The sequence below is a fragment of the Meleagris gallopavo genome, chromosome 10 (genome assembly GCF_000146605.3).
Source record: "Meleagris gallopavo isolate NT-WF06-2002-E0010 breed Aviagen turkey brand Nicholas breeding stock chromosome 10, Turkey_5.1, whole genome shotgun sequence".
Taxonomy (NCBI): Eukaryota; Metazoa; Chordata; class Aves; order Galliformes; family Phasianidae; genus Meleagris; species Meleagris gallopavo.
Genome location: NC_015020.2, coordinates 12,424,293 through 12,446,328, shown reverse-complemented (window position 1 = coordinate 12,446,328; position 22,036 = coordinate 12,424,293). Strand labels below are relative to the sequence as shown.

General features: G+C 43.2%; 1 protein-coding gene across 1 annotated transcript in view; it reads right to left on the bottom strand.

Annotated features, from left to right (window-relative positions):
* Positions 1-1,392: 1,392 nt before the first annotated feature.
* Positions 1,393-22,036, bottom strand: part of CEP350 (centrosomal protein 350) — a 66,012-nt gene continuing 45,368 nt past the window's right edge. The window contains 8 exon segments of the mRNA XM_031554830.1: positions 1,393-5,366; positions 14,040-14,162; positions 15,274-15,420; positions 15,508-15,909; positions 16,887-18,967; positions 20,017-20,099; positions 20,674-20,813; positions 21,276-21,436. Of these exon segments, the coding sequence (XP_031410690.1) occupies positions 5,202-5,366; positions 14,040-14,162; positions 15,274-15,420; positions 15,508-15,909; positions 16,887-18,967; positions 20,017-20,099; positions 20,674-20,813; positions 21,276-21,436 (3,302 nt within the window). The 3' untranslated portion in view covers positions 1,393-5,201.

Below are 22,036 nucleotides of genomic sequence, written 5' to 3'. Positions count from 1 at the left end.
GCCACACTTCGGTGAGGGCTCACCTCCAAGGGTGGCTCCACCACCTCCATAGAGCAACACGGATCACAGCGTCCTAGAACTGCAGAACGGTTGGGTTGGAGGGAACCTCAAAGCCCACCCAGTTCCAACCCCTGCTTTGGGTTGGCTGCCTGTTCCCAGCACCACCTCCTGAGAAGGGAGGCACCCAGCAGCCCAGCTCTTCCCTTTGGGAAGGTGGCAGCCTGCCATTGCCCAACCTGGGAGTTGTACCAGGGCCACGTGCTGTTGGGGCCTTTGCAAAGGAAAAGTTGTGCAAATGCATGGGTAGAAAGTCCATGCCAAAGTGGAGCAACCTAGAATTGCCAATGAGGAAGTAAGTGCCTCAGTGGAGCTGACTGCCAGCATCCTGGGCAGGGACAGCAGCAGCAGTGCAGCAGCTCGCTGTGGCACTTGCTGGCTGCGAGCAAATCCCTGCCCAAAAATCCAAGATCAAGGAGCAGAATAACTGCAGGGCGAGGAGAGCAGCAGCACGGATGCTCTCCTGCTGTTCAATAATGAGCGTGCACCGCTTTGGTTCAGCCTTGGGGCAGCAGGCATCCCACTGCCATGCCCTGGGCAGCTACATTAGCAAACAGCCCCAAACACAGCAGAGCTACAGGAGCAGCAGCAGCCACGGGCGCTTGGAAGCTTGATGAATGCACTCCGCCTCTCACAGCCCACACTGCGGCCGCACTGCTCCTCTCTTGCACTTCATGATCACACGGCTGTGGTTTGGCATGGCCGTCGGTCAGCCAGCCCCTGGCAGAGCTCCGGTTCCTCTCACTTGTCAAAGCATTTCCTCTTGCTGGTCTGAAGACAGTTCGCAATCCAAGGGAGAGGAAATCAGAAGGATTTAGGAGGGTTTCACCAATAAATGAAGTTTTCAGGGAGCGATGCTCGTCTGCAGAGATCAGAGCTGGAGGCAGCAGAGCTCCTGAGCTGGAAAAACATAGGAAACAATTCACGTGAAATACAGCTTAGGGTCTGGAGGATTTCATTGCAACAGTTTTGGGGTTGGTTTTTTGTTGTTGTTTTTTTTTTTTTTACACCTTAAGTTTTAAAACCTGTTTTCTATAAACCTAAGGGATAATGTTTCTCCTGCAGGAGCACAGAGTGCACTCCTGCAATGATGACGCAACGTTATTTTCTGTTTTCGCTTTCATCAGTCAGCTTCAACAAGAAGGAAATTCTAATAACGTGTGATTATCATTAAGGCGACTCTAATGGGATTTTGTGGACTGTGATTGGCATCGCAAGTACAGCATCAGACAGCAAGGGGAGCGGGCAAGGGACAAATCCACAGGACACCCTCAGAGTCAGCAGCAATTTGGGTAATTATAAAGCTTCCATTTCGGAAAGAACCGGGAAACGAGATTAATTTATAAATCAGTTTATTTACAGATTTTGTTCTCTTAAAGTACATTTCAGTTACCAAAGATATTTACACTGGTGTACACAGGGAGCACCCTGGTTATTTTACAGCTCTTAATTACAAAAACCCCTCCACATCCTTGGGTCTGTCTACTGTGCAAAACTGCTCTGGATGTGAACGTCTGCTGAAACTGGCCCAAGAACCAAGTGACCAGGTTATTTACACATACACAGTAAACAGGTTTCCTTTGAGTATCTCCACAACACAGTACATGGGGAGACAGGGCCTCCCCGAAGGCGGCTTTGCAAGTGTATATCAAAAGGCTCTGCAAAGTCAAGGAAATAAACTATTAAATGCAGGTTAATTACAGTATTCCTCTTTCATCTGTATATATTTTTGCATTTCGCGTTTAAATTACAAATAAGTTCAATAGTTTGCTTTTCTCCATTTTAGTCGATTTGTAAACACTTCAGATGCACTAAATACCTTATAAGATTGAACTGCTTCTCTGCTGAAAAGTACTCTGTATTTACTCTGTATTCCTAATGTTCTGAAGGTAGCAAAGGGATATGAAAGTCAGAACTGCGCTCAGTTCCGTGCAGAATAGTCACCTAAAAGGTCTCTACCTCTGTGCTACTGAAGATCTTCTGCAGCTACACGCTTATTCAAGTATTGCAAAAAGCTAAGGCCACTTTTTCAAGAAAGGAAAGTGAACAAGATGGGATTTTCCAATCCCTCATTCCCCCTTGTGAGCAACAAGCCTCTTCCAAAAGGCAGCTGGGCTTTCCCCCCCGGCACAGAGATCCTTTCCAAAAGGGAACCCCGTCCCCCAGTGCCAGCAGCCGCTGCCTCCAGGAGCTTATAGGAGAACCTCTCAGCCCTGAAGCTCCTAACGTGGCTGTGCTATGATAGCTGAGACCCAGCAGTATCATCTTGTTCTTTTAAGTAGGAAGGTTGGGAAGGGAAAGACGTACAGAACTCAGCCCCTGCTCCTAAGACTCCAGGCTCCCCCATACCTGTTATCAGACACGACCCAGACAGACCATCGCTTCGTCGCTGTCACCACCGGTCCAAAAGGAACTCAACACATTGAGCACACACTCAACGAAAAGAAGCTCAACACACGTGAGGTACTGAGAAGATAAATTACCTATGTTCAAGTCTTTTTCGGCTTGCTCCTGTCAAGGATGGCTACCAAAAAGAAACGGTGACGTTTGCACAGGAATAAAGCCATTGTTTATACAGAGATCTCTTCTGCCCAAACAGCTGTAAAGACAGCTACTCACTACTTCTGGTGAGGGTACTGATCTACTGCTGATCCATAGCGGTCAGACAACAGACATACGACCTCCAGTGGTCCCTGGCAGGTGAGCTGCACAACCTTCTCCTGCTGCTGGATATTCCAGAGAAGCCCCAGGGGACAGCTGGACAGCCTTCTGATGCCTGGCACCCTCCTCAGCACTGGCCATGGTACTCAGGGGACAAAAGCCAGCTGCATTTCTCTGACACTCCAGCCACAGAGCTGTGTTGTGGGTTTCTGCCTTCCCTTCGTAATTGCTACCTATAAAAATAACAATGGACTCTATTGAAAAAGATACACCCAGGAAAGGGAATCTGCAGCAGTGACCCAATCAGTGACACCATGCTGGTTAAATGCAGCAGCTTCAGTTTGCTTCTATTTTAAGCAGCCCAGAATTTCACAGTTCAGCATCATGACACTTTAGATGGACAAGTGAGTCACTTAGGGAAAAAAAGGCTGAATGTGGCTCCACCAAGACCATTTGACTTTCAGCCAGCCAGGAAGGCAACTGCTGCAGGACAGACGTGATGTGCCCTGCTGGAGCCGTTCCTATAGGCCATTAGCTCCTCCTTGTTCTTCCACTTATTAAGCTTCCATGAATATGGCTCCCCATTAACTCGCAAGTGAGGTGCTGGCAATACTACATCTGAGAGTTTGCTTGGACCTCTGGTAAGTCCAACGCTTCCCAGTGCTGTCCCTGAAGAATTACCAGCCACGTGTCGTTGTGCAAAATGCAAATATTCCAATGACAGCTTTCAAAAAAGGAAGTGGAAAAGAGAAAATGTAACAGAGCAGGACAGGGGTCAGCACAGTAAAAGCCCAGAAGCCCAAGGACCAAGCAGATCAAAGAAAAAAGGTACTCCCTCCCCCCCACCATCCCTATCATGGGCAGCAGCATCTTTATGGGACCTCCTAAAGTGCTTCAAAGCATCTCTCTGCACTCCAGCTGCCCAGAGAATCTGACTCTCCCTTGCATCTCGTCCCAAGTTAACAGGGACATCCATTATTAAGGCATCAGCATTCAACCCCAGATTGTCTGCGTCCATCTAAGAAAAACAGCAGAGTGGGAGGGACAGATTAGGAAAAAGAACTTGGCAGAAAGACACTGCAGTTCAACCCAGCACTGAATGAAACACGTACTAATGGCTGCCTGTGACATAGCAGGTCTGGGAAAGAAAAGAAACAGATGCAGCAGGGAAGTTTCACATCAAGCTCAGCCCCCTTAAGTCTCCCCTTGTCTCTGAACTGGGTGCAGAGAAGCTCCATTCCTAGTCCTGCCTTCGTTGTCCACCCCTAGTCACTGAGGTTTGGTTCTTCCTTGTATCCATCTCAAGAAGCTGGAGGATTTGAGCAAAGAATGCAGACTCTGGAAGTTCCCAGAACAGGCATTTTCTCAAATTTGTCTGTCTCAAAATATAAGAAAGCACAACCAACTGCACAGGACACTCTCCTATAACCCACTTAATAAATTACCTAAAAATAAATTAAAAAAAAAAAGACCCACAAGCACAAAACATGCAGACAGTCAAGCACTGCTTTCTTTGGTGAGTACACTCTGTTCTCTAAATTCTTCAAGTAATGGCTTCTCCTATTTATTAGGTGACCAGAGGGGAGAAAGCTGAGGGTGTGAAGGCCAAATTTTTGTAAGGAAACATTTGCTACTCCTGCATGTTCCGTGCCTGAGAGAATCCTGAGTATCTGTTATCTAGGAGCAGCTGGTGCTCCAGGGAGTCAAGAAGTGCTACGTGGTTGGGGGAAATTGTCCATGGGCTCTTCTTTCATGTTTGGCAGTAGGTGGCCTCTATCCTGCTCCACCTCTGGACTGAAGCATGTTACATAGGAAAAACAGAAGGAACTCTTTACTCGAATGCAAAAAGCAACATCAGCTGATTTCCCTGGACTGAGTGGCACCACGTGTGGTACCACGCCACAGGAAGAAAGATGAAAAACAACTTCACAGGAAAGGGAATTAACCGGGCTTTGGAGCAGAAGAAACTGATGCACATTGTTAGGGCTGCAGGAGAAGAGGTGTCAAGGTTTTAACACTGTTCAGTACAGTAAATCATTTATACCTAAAACTTTACCAAATCATTTCTTCTCCAAATTACTCACGTTTTAAGACAACTCTCGTACTGATGGCTGACAGCCATTCCAGCAAAATAACCAATATCCCAACTTAACCCAGCCCTTTCAGGGCACGGGCTGAAAGTCAAAGCCCCAGGCAAGGGGCACAGACAGCTGCTGACAGTTACACGGCCTAACTGCGTTGGCACACAGTCTGAGCACTCCACGACGCAGCCTCAGCAAGGGACCAGCTTGTCCCAGACAACAAATCCAGTGCAAGGTCTCTTGTGGCAGAGGATGCAAATTTAGGTTCCTGTAGTTGCATCTGAGCCAACTTTAAAACCCACACGAGGAAGTCCAGCAGCAGTGCTTGCAGGGTGGAGAGTACATCATGAGTCAAAAGGCCCGTGCCTCAGTGCTTGCAGCTAGAGGTTTATTTTCGGCACTTCAGACAAGCAGCCATCTCTGCTGTTTTGCATTTATCTGGTTCAGTACCTCAACAGTGTCTCTGATCAAGGTCTCAAAGATCCCATCTGCCAACTGCATCTTTACACACAGTTCATCCTCATCGTAGTTCACCCACTGGGCTTCCTCCTCGTGGAGTTCCTGCACCTAAGGGGATAAAAAGGAAAAAGGGAAACAAAAGGAAGCATTACAACTCTTTTGCTCTAGGAGAATAGCCCCTGCAAAGTTCCAAAAAGAGTCACAAACAGTTCCCATCTGCCAACAACATACCTGCCTTTGCAAGAGATTACAGAAAATGCTTGGAATAGCACAATGGACACAGCTCTATTTGAGCCAGGCTATTCCACTGTATGAACATTATCCACCTTCCACCACAGTTTGTTTCAAAGGGTTTCATATTCCTGACCAAGTTTTTCACTTGAGAGAACTCAGCTAATGGGATATTTGTGCCCAACAGCACAGGCTCCATTAAAAAGTCCCTAATTGTCTATTTGCAAGATGCTGATTTCATGCAGTTTAAGCTGGTACAGAATCACGCAAAGGGCTCCAAAAGAGGGAGGAAAAAAGACTTTACTACAGATCAGATTATTTGAGTAAGAATTAGAAAACCTGAAGGAATTTACTAACTTTTCTCCAATTCTTCTATATGGGAAGACAAAACACTGGCATGTGTTGTATACTAGAATTAAACTCATTTGCACAGACAACATTTGCTTCATTTGCTTTGTCATCATTAGTACAAAATGAATTTTGTACGATTTCAGCCCAAAGAATAACTCAATGGCTATTTATGTCCTTTTAATCTGCTGCCCACTGTTTGCTGGCAAAGAGGTGTTTTAGTAACAGAGGTATATGGTAAAGCCTAATCAGCAGTCTCTCCAAACTGCCCACCTCCAATTAAGCTTATCAAAAATGTGTATCGGTGACTCTGTTAGCGTTACAGATACATCCCAACAAAGTTCAAACTTTCTCAAAAGAAGAGTGGATACAAACATTGCTCATTTAAAAGGCCAAAGAACATCTGATTAAAGCTCTTCCTCTGCTCAGCTTCAGCACAGAGCTCCTCTGACCACACACCCCAAGCTCTGAACTCCAAATATGCTCTTGCTAGCCACTTAAAGTTAGCCAGGCATCTAGGTGCTGCTGAAAGAATGTTAAAGCATACTGAAAACCCACTAATCCAGCATCAATATGTAACGTGTTCTTATCTCAAACAATACAAGAACTGTAGCCCCAACACTTCCTCCCTTTCGTCCAAAACTAAACTGCACAGAAACTCATCTGTTCTGAAAGTGACAGCTGCCGTAGCATAGTGATAACTCAATAACCCAAACACAGCACGAGGCCCAAGAACAGGCTGCACTGGGAACCCCAGGAAACTTGCATTGCTGTCACGGTTTTTAGCTGTTTGTAAGGCCTCACACACAGGCTTTCAGCCTGACAGGTCTTTTCTCCGTCTCCTAAGAGAGCCTGGGGAGGGAGGGCAGGGATCTCAGCCTGCAAACAGCTTTGCAAGAGCCACACCACGTGCTTAGAAGTCTTTGCAAGCAATCCATGCAGTTGTCAGAGATTAAGTGCAATGGCTTAATTAAGTAACAATACTGGCAACCAAACTTTGAACGTGTGTCCTAGGTGAAAAACAGTTTAAATTGTGAAAGCTAACAGGAGGCAGATAACTAGGTATAAGTTTGTTCCAGGCATCCACCCCCACACAGACATCTGAAGTCTCTAGCAGAAGCTTCCTGCCTGCAACCCATGTGTGCTGGCTGTACATTCAGATAAGCTCTGAGTAAACAAAAAAAGGGAATGCCCCATACCCTCTCATTAATAAAAAGGCAGAAGACAAGCACCAATTGGGAGGCTGGTCACGTGTTGCATGCCTGCAAAGAGACCATTTAGATGAGGAAAGGGAGGAGATAGGGATCCTGAAAAGGACTGTACCAAAAAGAAGGGTTTCCAAGAAGCAGAAGTGGTTTTGGAGAGAAAACAGGGGTCTCAAAAAGAAAACAGCAAAGATCCTGGCTGGAAGGAAGATCCTGGAAGAGAAGGAGATGGGTGGAGACCAATGCCAGCAGACCTTGCCCCAGGACTGGTACCTGGAGCAGCTGCCCACTGCCAGCTGACACAGCTCCCTGCAGGATTTCCCCAGGCCAGCAGCAGCCTCTCTGCTGGGAAGGTAAGTCCAGACCTCATGAACCGAATGTGGGGTTGGAAGCAAGTAGAACAACTAGGTAGGTTAAAAGCTGTAATTTTGTTAGCTCTTAAGCAAACCCCAACATCCAGACTCACCGTAAGCTGCTATTTACTCTGCCTCACCCACAACAACGTGACGGAACACTGCTTTTACTGTATTACAGGAGGAAAAAGTGATGCATAAGATAAAGAAACAAGTACTTGGGAAAGGACTAGTTAACTTGATATAAGGAGAGAAAATCTGCATGTTCAACAGCATCGGAGAGATCAAGAAAACCAGTTTAAATGATTGTTTTTTTCTTGTTTCTATCCTGCCCTTCTTTCTCTGAGGCACAGGGCACAATTTCCTTTGGTATCAGCAGGACTTCCTTGAGCATACTTTTGGAAGGTGCAATGTGCAGCTGCAGGCTAGCCTCATTTACAGTGTATTCAGAACATGTGTGGAGCCTACCACGCTGCTCTGTAGTTCTAGCTGAGGACATCTGAACCGAGGCAGTTGCAACTGCTTTGTTGATCCATTTATCACAAACTGCTTCTAGGCAACAGAGACATTTTCATAGAATGGGTTGGAAGGGACCCAAAGCTCTCCCCAGTCCCACCCCTGTCAAGGGTTGGCTGCCTCCCAGCAGCTCAGGCTGCCCAGGGCCCATCCATGGCCTGGGGCACTCCAGCAATGGGGCACCCACAGCTCTGGGCAGCAGTGCCAGCACCTCACCATGTCTAAGAAAAGAATTTTTTTCAAAACATCTGACCTAGATTTTCCCTCTTTCAGTCTAAAGTCATTCCCCTTCGTCCTATCAGACCATGTACAAAGTCAATCCCGTCCTGCTTATAAGCTCCCCTCAAGTTCTGAAAGGCTGCAATGAGGTCTCCCCGGAGTCTTGTCATCTCCAGGCTGAACAAGCACAGCTCCTTCAGCCTTCCTTCACGGAAGATGTGCTCCAGCCCCTTATCATCCTTATGGCTCTCCTGCAGACCCATTCTAACTTGTGCAGGGGCCTGTGATCCTCCTGGCCAGGTAATAAATGTCATGGTATCCAAAAACAACACTGAGAAGAATGAAATCCGATGGAAACTTCAGGTGATAAGCTTTGATTTCTAGAGATTCTCATGCAAAATAACATTTGCATTAATATTTGCAAAGTAAACAACATTTAAAAAGATCATTTAGGAGCCTAGAAATAACAGAAACCCAGAAATAAACCACTGCTTTGGAAGAATACCCATATGAGGATGGCAGGCAGGTGCATTCTCACAGCGCTGTGCTCTCGGTGCTCAGAAATAAGGTGCACAACTATACACAAGAGCAGAGATTCTTTGTTGATTCTCTTCTTACAGTAGGACTTCCCTCAGGCATCACAAAAGTGGGCTTTCTCTGATTAAGGCAGCTTGATAGGAACAGCTTGGCTTTTTTGCAGAGTTTAAAATCACATGGACAGAAACCTTTTAGCCCTTGAGTGGTTGGGCCAGAAGATCAAGTACTTTTCTGTACTCTCTTGACAGGGTTCAAAAACTAAACATATTGGTTTGGCAGTATCATGTGAGCTTTACTTTCTCTAATTCAGGATAAAAGAAAAGGGGTGGCAGGTCAGCTTGGGAAAAGCAACAGCAGAGTGTGTTCTAGCCCTGTGCAAACAAATTGGCAGAGAGTTTTGGCTGAAGACCCAAGTGGAAAAAGAGGAGTGAAAACAGCCTATTGTTAGCACTTGAGCTTAAATAAAGAGGACTGAGGGTTCTCACTATGTATTAAAAAAGGTTTTGAAAGGTGTAGGAAGTGCTGGTGCACACCCAAACGTGGCACTTCTGCCTAGGTATACATTTAAGATTCTCCCATGGAGCACAGATAGAATACACAAGACAAAGCTGGCAATATGAAAGGGACACAAGAAGAAGAAAAGCAAACATCTAAACATTCCTTAACTTGATTTGAAACTAAGTCATTTCTCATACAAGTGAAGTTTCTGTGCTTGTTTACTGAAAGTGAAGATTCGTTGTAAATGTTAATAGCTGAGCAACTGTCCTGCAGACCAGAAAACACTTGTAACAAATGCTAGTACAAATTCATAGGAGATAGATCGAATCTTAAAATCCTTGGAGTTGGAACAGATCCATGAGGACCATCTAGTCCAACTCCCCTGCAATGAACAGAGGCACCACAGCTCCATCAGGTTGCCCAGGGCCTGATCCAGCCTGGCCTTGAAAGTCTCCAGGGATGGGCACCAACCACATTTCTGGGCAACCTGTGCCAGTGCCTCACCACTCTCACTGTAAAAATTTTTTTCTTATATCCAATCTAAATCTCTCTGAGCTTGAAATCATTTCCCCTTGCTCTATCACCACAGACCCTGCTAAAGAGTCTGTCCTCTTCTTTCCTGTAGCTCCCCTTTAGATACTGAAAGACTGCTATCAGATCACCTTGCAACCTTCTCTTCTCCATGCTGAACAGCCCCAGGTCTCTCAGCCTGTCCTCATAGTAGAGGTGTTCCATCCTGTGGATCATTTTTGTGGCCCTTCTCCAACAGGCTGGTGTCTCTCCTGTACTGAGGACTCCACATCTGAATGCAGTCAGTACTCCAGGTGAGGCTTCACCAGCACAGAGTAGAAGGGCAGGATCACCTCCCTTGCCCTGCTGGCCACACTTCTTTTGATGCAGCCCAGGATATGGTTGGCTTTCTGGGCTGTGAGGGCACACTGCTGGCTCACGTCCATCTTGCCATCTACCAGTACCCCCAGGCATTTTTCGGTAGGGCTGTGCTCAATCCTTTCATCCCCGTTTGTATTGGTAGTGAGGGTTGCCTCCACCCAGGTGCAAGACCTTGCACTTGGATTTGTTGAATCTCATGAGGTTCTCCTGGACCACTGCTCAGCCTGTCAAGGTTGGCATCCCCACCCATAGCTTGGTGTCACCAGCAAACTTGCTGAGGGTGCACTTCACTCCACTGTCCCTGTCATTGATGAAGATATTAAATAGTGTCAGCCCCAGCACTGACCCCTGGGGGACACTGCTCATGGATACAGATGATATCCATGGCTCTTCCCTTGTCCACTGATGCAGTGACACCGTCATGGAAGGCCACTAAGTTGGCCAAGCAGGATTTGCTCTTGGTGAAGCCATGTGCTGCTTCTCCCCTATCACCTTCCTGCTTCCATGTGCCTTAGCATAGCTTCCAGGAGGATCTGTTCCACTGTTTTCCCTGGCACAGAGGTTAGACTGACAGGTTTGGTAGTTCCCAGAGTAATCTTTTTTATCCTTTTTGAAAATGGGTGTGATGTTACCCTTTTTCCACTCAGCAGGGACTTCACCTGGTGGCCACCACTTTTCAGGTATCACTGGAAGTGGCTTGGTGACTACATCAGCCGATTCCCTTAGGACTCTGGGCTGCATCTCATCGGGACCCAGATTTGTGGATGTTCAGGTTCCTCAGGGGTCACAAACCTGATTTTTACTTACAGTGGGAGGGACGTTGCGTCTCCAATCCCCTCCTACAAAATCAAATGTTTGAGGGATGTGTGGCAAGCAGTTATCAGGGAAGATATAAAATTTAAGTACCTCAGCCTTCTCCTTGTCTCTCTAGGGGGATAGTCCCTCCTGAATTTTCCTTTTTCTGGCTGAGGTACCTGTAGAAGCCTTTCTTGTTCTTTCTGGCATCTCCATCCAAGTTCAGTTTAAGCTGGGCTTTGGCTTTCCTGACCCCAAACCTACACAGCCTAGCAGCTTCCTTAAGCTTCCTTATAGTCTTCCCATGGTACCTGTTCCTGCTTCCACTGCCTGTGCATTTTCTTCTTGCTCTTCAGCTTGACCAGCAGGTCCCAGCTCAGCCATGCCAGTCTCCTGCCTTCCCTTCCTGACTTGTTACACCTGGTAATAGAGAGCTGTTGTGCTCTAAAGAAAGACTCCTTAAAGATCTGCCAGCCTGATCAAAGTTAATGCTGCCAAAAAGAAAAAAGCACAGTGGCTTTTGTTGCTGGCAAAAAAGAACTGGTAACTATTTTGCTGTGGGAAATGGCAGATGAAAGTGGGAAGTAAGAATAGAAGATGTGCAGTTGCTGGTGGAAGTTGCTGATCTATCCAGTTCTCCCCTTGATTCTTGGCTGTGCAGTGGCTGATTGACCCTGCTTCCCAGGGCCCCTCCAGAACACGTGCTGCTCAAACTGCTGTGCCCCTGCCACAGGGCTGAACTTTGCTGGAGCCAGACATTATCAGGAACTGGGTTCAGTGTGATAAACCAGGGACACATCCAGAAATAACGAGGGAGAGATTAAGCCAGGCAAAATAGCCTGGTGCTTGCTCAGTGTCGTCAGAAGAAGCAAAAGGCTGTTCAGCAAACAGACCTGGCTTTAGGTTTTAGAGCCACCTGTGATGGCAGACAGCTATTTGACAGCCTTTGCTGCTGTACTGGAGAAGCTGGTGTGCAACAAATTCTTCTTCCTCGGAACCAAAACCCCTGCATTAATTGTACTGTGCTCCTGGGTCAGTTGGCTGTGTGTCCATATTGGCCACCAGATGCATTCACTCCTCTCAAAGACACTAAAATACAAAGTTGTCTCAGTAAGAACTGTCAAAAACTGTTTTCATCTGAAAATTACTTTTAGTTGAAGGAAGAAACTGGGAAGGACTTGTGCTCGAAGTTTAAATGCAAGTAATAGAAGACAGTTTACCTCTTCTTTAAATAAAAAGAACACATTTTATTTTTAACAGTCTTTGTCTTAATAAGCAGTAAAAGAACATGGAGAATCAGCCAGCTCTGACAGATTCTGCACACTGCAAGGGATGTGTATCTCCCAAATTCAACAAACAAAGCATTTTCAGTTGTCATTTCTAAGGAAGTTTCTTTCTACTATACCTGAACCTACCCAAAAGTCTTGATTTCTTTTTCAGAAAATCATTGTGTTCTACTATTTGAATATATTTCAAACAATGCGTGTGCAACTCCAGAACTGGAACCTCTGCTCAGGGCTGCATGAGTTACTAGCAGATAGCTGCAGACCTTTTACAGACCTGTATATCCAGTTATGGCCTCGCATTTGTGTTACCACAGAATTCATGACCTTTAGCACAAGTTGAAGGCTGACTAGGGGACAGAGGAAAGCTATTCAAGTAGTTCATATTTTATAGAAATATTAATAAAACAAAACAAGAGAAACCAAACAGTATCTCCTTAGGTTTTTAGTTAGCAGCAGCATTACAGTATGGCTTTGATAGCAATGCCCCAGAGGCTGCCTTAATTCCAAAGCATGGTAAGCTGCAATCTTCAGTTACTCCCAGCTTTCAGCTAAAATTTTATTACCATGCACTTGTGAGAACAAAATAAAATTAAACACATTATTTATTAAGCCCAAACTGCCAGAGCGCTATTAATCTCTGATATCTGGGTCTGCATGTAAATCACACACCAGACTGTCTGAACTTCCAACTTATCCTATCTAAAGTCCTTTGGACGCCTTCAACTGGAAGGATTTTTCCCAATTAGGAAACTTTCTTTCTAGGTGTGACTCAAAGAAATTAGGAGCACGTACACAATCTGTACACAAGCATAATGGTTGAACTATTAACTCTCCCCTGGATCTAAGCATCGGACTTTTTGGCACACACTATGAACAGCTTCTATAATTCAGAATCAAGAGTACTAGGATATGCAGGTCCTATACCTAAACATACAGTCCACATTCTCCCTATGGAAAAAGCCTGTTTTGGAAACCTTCCACTGATGGGCAATTAAAAGACCACACAACCCATGACCTGAAGTTACTTATGTGTGCGTGTGTGTGGAATCAATTGCAGGTATAATTAAGTGAAGCATGGTGTTAATGACAACTCATATTCCCAAGTAGAACCTTCACCATCATTACAGCCAATAAAGATGTTAATCATCCTGCAATATAAGCCAACAAGTAACCTTCCAAAACCAGTACACACACACATATGCTCCATCTTACAGAGTTTTAACACTTTGTTTCTAAGTCTCTGCCCAGTTGCAGATGCATTCATCAGTTATGTCAAGTGCTACAGGAGCAGAACTCATGTTCATTACTTAGCTCTGAGGAAATGCTTAGCTTTGGGTACCAGCTGGCAGGTTGGTTGTCTTGTATGAAGGAAGCATCATGTCCCACACCATCTCATGGAAATCTTTCTTCTAACCTAAAGATTTGTGCTGCCTTTCTGCTCAGTCTGGTTAGCAATCAGGTCTACTATGACCTCAGTATTTCTGCCTCCAATAAAAACAATATTACTTCAAAATAAAAATGTTTAAAACTGGAAAAAACAAAAAGAAAACAAACAAAAAAACACGTCCCCTTCCCAAAGAAAAAGTTTGCTCTCCTTTCAGTCAACTATTCCAATGCAAATTCATGCCTTAAACCTCTGTCAGTGTGCAAGTCTATCCTCCAGCCACATCCAGTAAATCTGAACTGAATTCACTCAAGTCTCCTCACTTCATTGGTAACAGACTTGATTTTTGGTTTACTTTGTTTTGACAACAGTGTGCTCTCTAAAATTAAACACCTCTCAAGATCTCCTGCATACTCTGCATTCCATAAATAGTATGATCAAATCTGAAAAATATGATCATGTCATACTTCAGTCTGAGGGACAGTATCGGACATGACTGCTGTTTTTCATCCACTCACCAATATATGATCCACTCTGTCTCGTTTCTTCCGCCCAAATTTAATCATCTTCTGCCAGTCTGTTTTGTTATTAGGCTCTTTCTTTAGACTAAAAAGCTTCAGTACTTCAGCTGCAATGAAGTTCTGCAGAACAGAAAAGATGAGATTTAGTCATATTTGTGTACACTTGTCATTTCTTAGCTCAAAGTACTTACCCTAAGTCAGATTATAGAAAGCACAGCAAGCTTCTGTTTAGTCAAAAGACATACGATGGATCAAGAAAGTTACAGCAAAGTCTTTGAGGCAGACTTACACAGGCAACAGTTATTAAATTCAGCAGTGGGAAAAAAAAATGACACCCACTTCTGAGACAACGATCTTGAGAAGAAGAGCTTTCAATTAAACAGTACTGTAAACAGGAGATTATGACCATTCATTTTGCAGGAAGATATTAAAGAAAAGTAGAGTGGGAGTTTGGTGTCCCTGTCCTGTGCCCCTTCTCTTCTCCGAGATATGCTTTTTGAAAGTATTCTCAACTAAAAAGTTGATCTAGACGCTACTTCAAACTTTTACAGAGAGTTAACATGCTTTATCTGCAGACAATTAATCAAACTACAGTTAAAAAAAAAAAAATCAGAAGAAACAGTATAGTATTCATTTATGTCCTGATGAGCGTCTTCCTAGCAAGCTGCCCTACAAATTCAATTTTGTCCTAGTCTAGCTCTGCCTTTTTGAGGTTCTATCCTTTTGCTGAGCACTCCTACCAGCAACAGGAGACCTCATGAGGCTTACCAAACACCACAGCACTCTCACCAGTTATATTTTGGATTAACCTGGGCAACTCCCCACCGTCCTCAATGAGGTTGGCACAGGTACATCTCAGTAAAGAAGAAGAGTAGTAATCCAGCTCATCCCATTTGGCCCAACCCTACAGTTGGATCCACGCCATTATACCCAAAATACAGTGTTCCACTGAAATCTGCTAAAGTAGCAATCTGTGAGCATACCAAGACCAAGGACACCCTATCAGTCGAGGGCTGTAGTTTAAAAGCAGCTAGTACCAGCCAAGAAGACTGGGAGGCAAATCTTTTGAGTGAAACAGACCATTCTGACAAACTCTCACAGGTCTGTAATCTAATTTATCTTCTCAATACGTCTTCTATGGTCCGTACCCCTTATGACCTTTTTACTATCAGGCAACTGTCAATAATATTTTCCATCTCATCTTCCCTGTATGACAAGGATTTCTTCCTACCTTGATCTCATCCAAATCATTTGGATCCTTCACTCGGCGAAAATAAGCAGACGCAATCCGACATGGTTTCATCCAAATAGGTTGATTTAGATTAGGATCCTCAGCAAAGATCTCCCCAAAGATCTCTCTTGTTAAATCAAATACCACCTTAACAGAGAAGAGATAAGAATTGAGGCCTTCTGTGCTTCACAGTTACAATTCAAAGGACAAAAGCAAAACACTTGAAGACTGTACCTTTTTATAGACCTGCTTGTTTATGGAGTCTGTGTCCTGCTCTTTGATGGTACTAGTAAAGTCAGTGTGAAGGCTGAAACTTTGAAGATCATGACCCAGCTCTTTCAGTTTCCAGAGTTCTTCAGCTGCTGCATGCACCAAACTTTCCACCTCAACTGCAGTATGAGGGACTGCCAAAAGCTCCTCACATGGCTTTGGTGGAACTTTCTGTGGTTCTACCTTGGGCAGCACCGCTGGTTCCTCGGCTTGCTTCTGCTGGACCTTACGGGAACTTAGGCCATAGTCTTCATCAAACCAGTCTTGTTCATCTCCCAGCACACTCAGGAACTCGCGATTGAGCTCCAGCTCTGCCAGCCTCTTGGCAAGCTCTTCCTGACCACTGGCACCAAATACCGGGCTCTCCTGTGAATTGCAGGAGAGTAAATTTAAAAGCAGCATCGCATTCTTGTCTATCAGATATTCCGCTTGGATTTTCAAACACTTTACTGATAGGTTATACATCCACAACTACTCTTAAATTCTCCCAGCAATAACAAACAACCCACAGGGAAGTTAGAGATGCTTCAGCAAAAATGCCTGGGTCCTCTATCATTCCTGATGGACGCTTTCAGAGGGCTCCCAAAGAGCTTACAATTGTGTTCCTGGCCCACCGTCTGTCTTAATGTTCATCTGTTTATGAAAGGCTGAGTAGTTTAAAAAGTGATAATGTGACATACAACTTTTTACTTCGCTTACCAGCACTCTCAGATCTACATTAACAGCCTAAAAGCTTTTAGCAGGTGATGGCTGTTCTAGTGACTGAGCAGTGCTCACAGTGGTGAAATGAGCTGAAGCTTTATGTGATAATATATTGAGACAGGTTTACTAGCATCTCCAGCAGAGGCCAAGTCCTAAATCTGTTTCATTAATGGTTGTTCCGAGGAAGCTTGAACTTCCACTGCTCATGATATATTACTTCTGCAGATAGAGCAGTCTGACAACTTAATGATCTCTGTAGAACTAATTCTTTTACAGGATGATTACTTCATACCAAGAATAGAGAGAAGTAAGTTTACAGTCTACTGTATTGTGACTTTTTTAGAATAAAGACCGAGGGTAACAACTAAATGAAAATGAACACGTAAGCAGAATGCAATCTAAGTGAAGGGTTTTTCACTTTCATGTGCCAAAATCTGTCTTCAAGCCTGTGGGGATACTAAAGTGAGTTGTGAACCAGGAAACAGCAAAACATGCATTACACAGACATACAAACAAACAATCATCACATATGTGAACAGAACTTATGAGAAAACAAACTGCTGCCACACTGCCATTCTTCAGATTCTATAATCAAAGGAATCACCAGCTCTTAAAATGAGAGCAAGATGTCTGTTACTTACTGGTCTGGGGCACATATCTGGGGAAGAAAGTTCTTCTCTGTCATCTTCCAAGTCCGAACTTAGAAAAAAATTGTCCAGTCCATCAGAAATCTGCTCTTCTACCTGCTGGAATGGGGAACTGCATTGCTCCTTCGCATCACAGAGCTCCTGGTTGCTGAGCTGGATTTTCTCATTCCTGATCTTCTTTATTTGCTGTAACTGGTTGACTGTATCTTTCACAAAATCTTTAAGCAGACTGTCTGTGAGCAAACTGACCTTTTCCAGTTGGTTTTTGGATTTTTCTTCCTCTTTAACTGGTATTTTAAGTTGAGCTTCTAATTGGTTCTTTTCTTTTGTCAGCAAATCCAGAAGCGGAGTTGCAGGCTTCTCCACAACTCCAGGAGAGAGATCATTTAACTTTTCGCAACATTCTTCCCCCAGTGTTTTCTGTCTCTCCAGTTTTTCAGAAAAGAAATCTGAGGTGTCATCCAGCTGAACACTGGAAATCTTATCTGTGACATCAGAAATGGGAGGAGTAAGGTTGGTCTCCTGTGTTACAGCATGCTTCAGATAAGCCACCACAGACTGCTCTTGGGCAAAGGATTCAGCAGCTACAGAAATCCTTATGCCATTTGCTTTGGAAAATGAGACCTCATCAATGCTTTTTCCAGCTGAAGTTTCTGAAACAGCTGTGTCTGCAGCAGCTTTACCTCGAGAAGAAGTCTCTGTTGCATCTGTACTCTGGCTTTCATCTTCCTTGCTAGTTTTGGAAATTCCTTTGTCTTCCTGCTCATCTTTATCTTTCTTCTCCAGTCTATCATCAAAGGATGAGTCTTCATACTCATGTGCATCTAAATGGCTATCAATACTTTCTGTAATGTGAGAGATTTTTTGGGGAGGAGCAAAAATACCGTGCTTTTCTTTGCAATCAAAATACTTAATACCATCGTAAGTTCCATCATTACTCCCTTCAGGCTTATCCAACTCCACACCAACCCAAATCCCTTTGGCAAACTTAGTCACACCTTTGAATTGCAATGTTCCAGGTTGGACTTTACTTACAAGTACCCTATCACCTATGCTGAAGTTTGGCAAACTATCAATTTCTTCTGTCACTGAAACAAAGGGCCGTGGAGGTGACTGAACAGTGGCTTCATCTTTCTCCGCATCTCTGCACTCAGTATTTTTTGTAAGTTCTGTTGGGGACTTAAGTTCTAATAACCTATCTGAATGCACGCTGCCAGAGAGAGAGAGAGATCTGTCACTGAGGCATTCACTGATTTCACCATCACTGCCAAGGCTGCTGGATCTGCTTCTGCTGGTTTGTGTGAACAGGGACTGCTCTTTCAATGACTGAAAGTCCCTTTTAGGTGAGAGAAGAGATGCTTCAAAATCATCTTTGTATTCTTCCACAGCAAGTGCTTCTTCAATTGATGGCTGTTTCCTGGAAGAGGATCCTTCAAAGTCTTCAATGTATGATGACTCCTTTTGACTACACAGATGTTCTGAAAGCAGATTATCTTTTTCTTCTGCTGATATGCTCAGTTTGTGAGAAGATTCTTCTACGCTTGGGACAGTTGCAGCATCTTTGTTTGCCGGTCTCTCTTCTAAGACTTCTTTCCCACCACGAAGGCTTTCCACAGTCAAACAAAAAGGTTCCTTTAGAGAAGGTTCGTTTTTGAAATTAAGGATTTCCCCTGGAAGGATGTCCAGTGATCTCTCCTGTTCTTTATCTAATGTTAACAAGACATCTGAATGCTCCAGAGACTTAACATGACAATCTTCAAGCTCATTTTCCTCTGATTTTACGTACTCCAAGTTTTCCAATATCTCAGATTTATGACTGAGGACAGCCTCCTCCTTGGATACACTTTCCACAGTGCTTACTGACCCATGGGATATCCTGCTTATGTCTTTTATGTCTTTCAGAGGAGACGACGAGGACACATTCTCTAAGGAATCACCAAATCCTGCTCTGGAACTACTTGGTGGCATTGAAACTGACAAAGATGTTCCAGAAGGTTCTTCTGTGTGAACATCTGTCACAGCCTCCTTCTTAGTGTGCAAAGACACAGATCTCTCAGTCTTCGATGATACAGCATCTTGAAGGAAAACAAAAAATGAATCACAACATATGGTACAACCCACATTATCTTAGTGAAGACCGCAACAAATTTAAACATCAAGATTTCCACCCTAAAAAATACAAAATGATTCCCTGTTTTGGAAACAGGGATTTCTACCTGGCCTATGAATATGGGCAACATTCATCCAGTTCCAAGGTTCTACCACTCTGTTTTCCTAATTCTGTTCCTTGTATTGGCATTTTATAACACCATACGATACAGAGCCCACAATAAGGGCTCTGCAGTGTGATCTAATAGAAAACATTCCTGCCCATGGCAGGGGGATTGAAACTAGATGATTTTTTAAAGGTTCCTTCCAACCCAGACTATTCTACAATTCTATAAAAACAACGAAGATTTGAATTGCATACAGCAATTATCTAATGACAGACAGCAAAACATTGAAAAGTATCTCAAAGAAACCTGTTCTTAAGCAACTACTTCTCAAGCCGTCATTGTTTTTATTTCCTTATTTTCCTCGAGTGATAGAGGAACAGGAAACTAAGCAAAAGGAAAAAGGCTGTCACATAATTACAGTTTCATAAGAACCTCAACAAGAATGAAACTAAATACTGAGCATTCAGGAAACAGCAAAAGCAGAAGCCTACTAAGTACAAATAACAAAGCAACAAAAAAGACCTTAGCTATTTATAGAATACAACTAATGTAGCAATATATGATGAATAATAGAGTGGGTTTAGTTTTTAAAAGGGACAGCATCTCCCATCAACATTTTTTTCTTTCTTAAATGAGATAATTCCTTTAAAATACAGAACTCAAATACGATGGGGTTTCAGAATAGGTGAGCAGGGGAGCAAGCGGAGGAGCCATAATTAAAGAAACTCTACCCTCAAAATATTTCTAAAAGTAAAACATGGAAAATGCAGCTTCATCATTATGGTTTTATGAAGCCTGCATGTTCTCTTAGAGCCCCTTCCTGAATCAAGAAGTAAAACATTAAAGAAGTTTAAAATAGTCAGGCTTTGAGATCTTCACCTGTAGTACTGATTTTTCCAGTTACATACCTCCGTGCTCTGCAATGGATTCCAAAGATGTTCTTGATCTCTCTGATTCAGTCAGTGATTTCCAGTTTTTAGCTGTCTCTGGCCTAAATTTGAAAAATCAAACTGAGTGAGGTTTTTTGGTTGCTGTTTTTAACAAATAAAAATAGAAATAGAACAATAAAAATAGAAATAGAAATACACTACTGAAACTAAACTTTTTTTTTTTTTAAGAAAAAATGAACTAAAATTGTACCATCTGCTGGAAAAAATGAAACACTTAAAATATTGAAATATTGTAGGGAGTGAAGTCAATTGAATCGTCTGCCTTTTAAAACATAAGATCCAAACCAAGATTAAGCTGCAAAGATGAATGGTCTAGCTAAGTAATTAAAACAGCCACTTTGCAAATTCTCACTCAATCAAAAATTGTTACTCAGAAAGAACTTGGAAATAGGACCTGAGAGGCTGGGCAGGACAGAAATGAGATATGATTACAGGGACAGTGCATCGTAACTGCTTTAGGTCTGATGTGATCAGTACATGTGTTGGCAGCACATTGCCATAGTACAGTGTCGGAGGAAGAGCACTGTGGAAGTGCTTTCCTTGCACAAATGATTTTTGCTCTAACAGCACTCCATCGGTTTCAGAATAATCTCAGAAAGAAGAAATCCCATTCACCTATGGAGTGGTGGTGCCTTGATCTTAGGTTTTTCAGCAGCAGCAGAAGATGGAGTTTTAATCTGAGGTTTGGCTGTAGGGGATGCCTCCAGATCTTGGCTCAGCTCTGCTTCAGTCTTCTTGATAAACTCATCATATGACTGAGCAAGAGAAACAGTTATGGCTGTTAAAGTACTAAACCATAACGACAATTCTGTAAACAAAACTTATCAAATAAATAATTCTCAGTCTCAAATGCTTAAGGACACACAGTTTCTCTGTAAAGCAATCTGCTTAACTTCCTAAAGCTCCATAGCTGTGAAACCCACTTTCAGAGTCAAATTACAAGAGCAACACTCACAAACAACCCAAGCTGAGATACTAATGTGTACCCTCCTGAATACTAAAACTCCTTACAGACACACATTTCAAAGTCCATGGTTTTGCCTCAAAGACAATGGTTCATTAGTGAAAACAGTTAATCAGCCAAAACACAGCCATGTCTCCATTGCAGTAACATGTCTTTCACAGCTGTTCACGCAACAGTATTCATGTAATAATGATTTATTATTCACAGCTAACAGTCTTGGCTTTCATTCTGCCCTTCTTCTACTATTCCTAACCTCCAGTTGTTTGATCAGACTGGCCTCCTGTGCTTTCAGTCTTTCCTTTTGCCTCTTTTTCTGTTCCTTTTTCAGCTGGTAAACCACAGACTTCCTTTTCCGTAGTTCATCCTTCAGGGCTCTGATCCGTCCTTCAATATCACTTTGATCAGAAGTTGTTTCTGAAAAAGTTCAGTTTTAGCCTTTAAATAGCTTGCCTATTAAAAAACAGTCCCGTGTAAAGCAATTAATAGTCACAGAGTAAATATAAAATATAATCCAAGTGAAACAGCAAAGAAATTATGTTGACTTCAACATAGTAGGATTCGAAGTGGAATCTTAGATTCACAACAGTGCTGTACAACACAGGAAAGAAAAAGCATTGCATCTTATTTTAGACAAGAAAGATGCTCTGATATGTGTAATAACTTGCTAGCAAACTGGTTCACATATTTGTCTCCCACATTAATGGCTATCTCATTAACAGCTTATTGCAGACATTAAAATTTGCTGATACATTAAAAAATATAACAACCCAATGATGCATACCAAAAACATATCTGAAATGCATGTTTAAAATTGCCATGCAAAATTTCAAGCTACAAGGTACACTTTATTAATAACAATTTTTCTTGGAGTAGTGGACTCCAGAAGCAGATTATGTTTCCAGACAACTTAGATTTTTTGCTATCTCAACTGAGTACATCTATGAAGTGGAAAGCTGAGTGGTTGACAGCTGGAAGGAAAGCCAACTTGAACAACACAGATTTCACTGTTGTCAG